The sequence below is a fragment of the Mus caroli genome, chromosome 9 (assembly GCF_900094665.2).
Source record: "Mus caroli chromosome 9, CAROLI_EIJ_v1.1, whole genome shotgun sequence".
NCBI classification, from domain to species: Eukaryota; Metazoa; Chordata; class Mammalia; order Rodentia; family Muridae; genus Mus; species Mus caroli.
In genome coordinates this window covers 70,214,548-70,216,970 of record NC_034578.1, presented here as the reverse complement: position 1 = coordinate 70,216,970, position 2,423 = coordinate 70,214,548, and the positions used below count along the sequence as shown (strand labels likewise).

At 49.6% G+C, this 2,423-nt stretch overlaps 1 protein-coding gene across 2 annotated transcripts in view; it reads right to left on the bottom strand.

Annotated features, from left to right (window-relative positions):
- The window catches only part of Khdc3l (KH domain containing 3 like, subcortical maternal complex member), a 2,038-nt gene extending 1,152 nt beyond the window's left edge, over nt 1-886 (bottom strand). For both annotated transcript variants that reach the window (XM_021173422.1, XM_021173421.1), the window contains exons 1-3: nt 721-886; nt 397-576; nt 9-193 (exon numbers count right to left, since the gene is read on the bottom strand). In XM_021173422.1, coding sequence (XP_021029081.1) covers nt 9-193; nt 397-576; nt 721-886 — 531 coding nt within the window. The remainder of the gene's footprint in view (nt 1-8; nt 194-396; nt 577-720) is intronic.
- Nucleotides 887-2,423: the final 1,537 nt, after the last annotated feature.

Here is a 2,423-nt window from a genome sequence, read left to right as displayed (position 1 = left end):
TCGCGGACCTCCTGCACCGGAGCCGGCTGGGGGGCAGCCTCGCGGACCTCCTGCACCGGAGCCGGCTGGGGGGCAGCCTCGCGGACCTCCTGCACCGGAGCGGGCTGGGTGGACGTCTCGGGGACCTTCACGGAAGCGGGCTGGGTGGCAGCCTTAAGACGACGACGCTCAACTCCAGCCTCCAGAGCCTCTACTGAGTTGGAATAAAGCAGTGTAAGGAGGCCGATAAGGACAACCACCCTGTAACCTGAAGGAGTAGGAGTTAAGGGTTCCTAAACACAGGTCTTCTGGCCTTCTAGAACATCTCCAAAACCCACTTTCCCAAGGTGGAGCCCTCCCAAGGAGCCAAGACTTGCGGGGCAGGATAGCCCTACCCACTCCCGTCCCATCCCTTACTTTCCATCAGTTTCATGCGGCAATAGTGAGCCAGATCAGTAAGCATCCGATCAACGTCCCTTCGGAAAGGCGGCGGTCCGAATATCCAAATCTCAGCTTGCCTTTCAGGGCCCCACACGTTCACATGTATCAGGGTGTGCAACATAGATTCAAGATGCGGGATGTGCTCTCCATCCTTACCTGGACAAGGAGCAGGGGGAACCTGGGAGTGAGGTGGCTTCTATTTCTTAGGGCCACAGCCACTGAAGAGGCTTTTCAATACAGAAGAACATCCGCAGTCAAGGGATCAGGAAAAGGTTACCTTGGCCTTTCCAGTTCACTTACCAAACATGATTTCCAGTAGCCGAGGTTCCACGTACAGTCTTTTTGGATCTTCCAGGCACTCGACACGGAACCACTTGGGCAACTTGGGCTCTCCAATAATTTCAAATAAGGTACCTTGTTTGTGATCCAGCGGCACGAGTGTCTGAAACCTCTTCAGAGAAGCCATAGTGTACACGTTTCACCGCAGGAAGCGTACGCAACCTCAAAATCAGTGAACTCAAAGATTGATCTCAGAGCTCTATTTCAAGGGCTGTTCACTGGCCCCTTCCCACTCAAATCCTTCCAATTGGATCCCAAGCCTTGCTTCCCCCTCCCAGAAGCCCCACCTCTGCTCAAGGCCTCACTGGCTGCACCTGGGGTGGGGGAGATAGGGCAGCTTGCTGCCCTTAGAGGGAGAACCTGGTTTCTGTTTTTAAGATATGTGTTGGGAAGCTCAGACATCCTAAGTATGAACACAGGGAGATGATGACAGTAGACCCAACATTAGGACAGAGTGTTACCTGACTTCAAGGCCAATTTAATCTCACATGTGGCAGGGCTGTGGTGGCAAATGCCTTCAATCTCAACACTCAGGAGGCAGAGTCAGGCTGATCTCTGAGTTGAGTTCAAGGCCACCCTAGTCTACAAAACAAATTCCAGGACAACCAGGGCTGTCTCCAAAAAATCAAAGTCTCACAGCCCCTGTACCTTAGCTCTGAGTAACCTCCCCTTGGGTACCAAGTTTCCATATACTTTAAAAAGCAAATTTTTTTTCTGTTGCTTTTGGTTTTAAGATGGGTCTTACTAAATAACCTGCCCAGGAATTAAGGAGTTAAGACATGCCAGGCAGCAGTGGTGCATGCCTTTGGTCCCAGTACTGTGGAGGCAGAGGCAGGAGGATCTCTGAATTCTGGTCTACAGAGCAAGTTCCAGGACAGCCAGCACTACACAGAGAAACTGTCTCAAATACTGTCTCCCCCCCCCCCCAAATGACATGCTCCGGTATGCTGGGCTTCCAATTTCTTTTACTTTCTAGAGACAGCTGGGCAAAAAGAAAGCACATTTAATGACCGTAACTCCACACATGTGGCTTCCTAACTAGAGGGAAGGTCACATTTGTGATGCCTCTTTTCTCTAAACAACAGAATTATATTTCAATTTAGTTTCCTATTCATGTTATTTGTTTGTTCGTTGTAATGTAAGACAATCAAATTACAGAGGATGTCTTTATTCTAAGTCTTCTGGGGGCTGAAAAGATGACTCCTCAGTTAAGAGCACTGGATGCTCTTCCTAGAGGTCCTGAGTTCAATTCCCAGCAACCACATGGTGGCTCGCCACCATCTGTAATGGACTCTGATGCCCTCTTCTGGTGTGTCTGAAGTCAACTACAGTGTACTCATATACATAAAAAAAAGAAAAAAAAAAAGTCTGTTGTTAGGTGGGATGTGGTGGCCCATGCCTTTAATCTGAGAACTTGGGAGTCAGAGGCAGGTAGATCTGAGTTCAAAGCCAGCCTGGTCTACAGAGGAAGTTTCAGGACAGCTGGGGCTACACGGAGAAACCCTGTCTCAAAACAACATCATCATCAACAACAACAACAGAAAGTGAAGTTACAGGCCTCCTGGGGTCAACAGTTTGTGTCTTCTCTCCAGCCAGAAGAAATCAGGCTCCTCTTTGTCTGCTCTGTAGAACCTCTCTAAGCCAAGGGAGGGTCCAGGCAACAA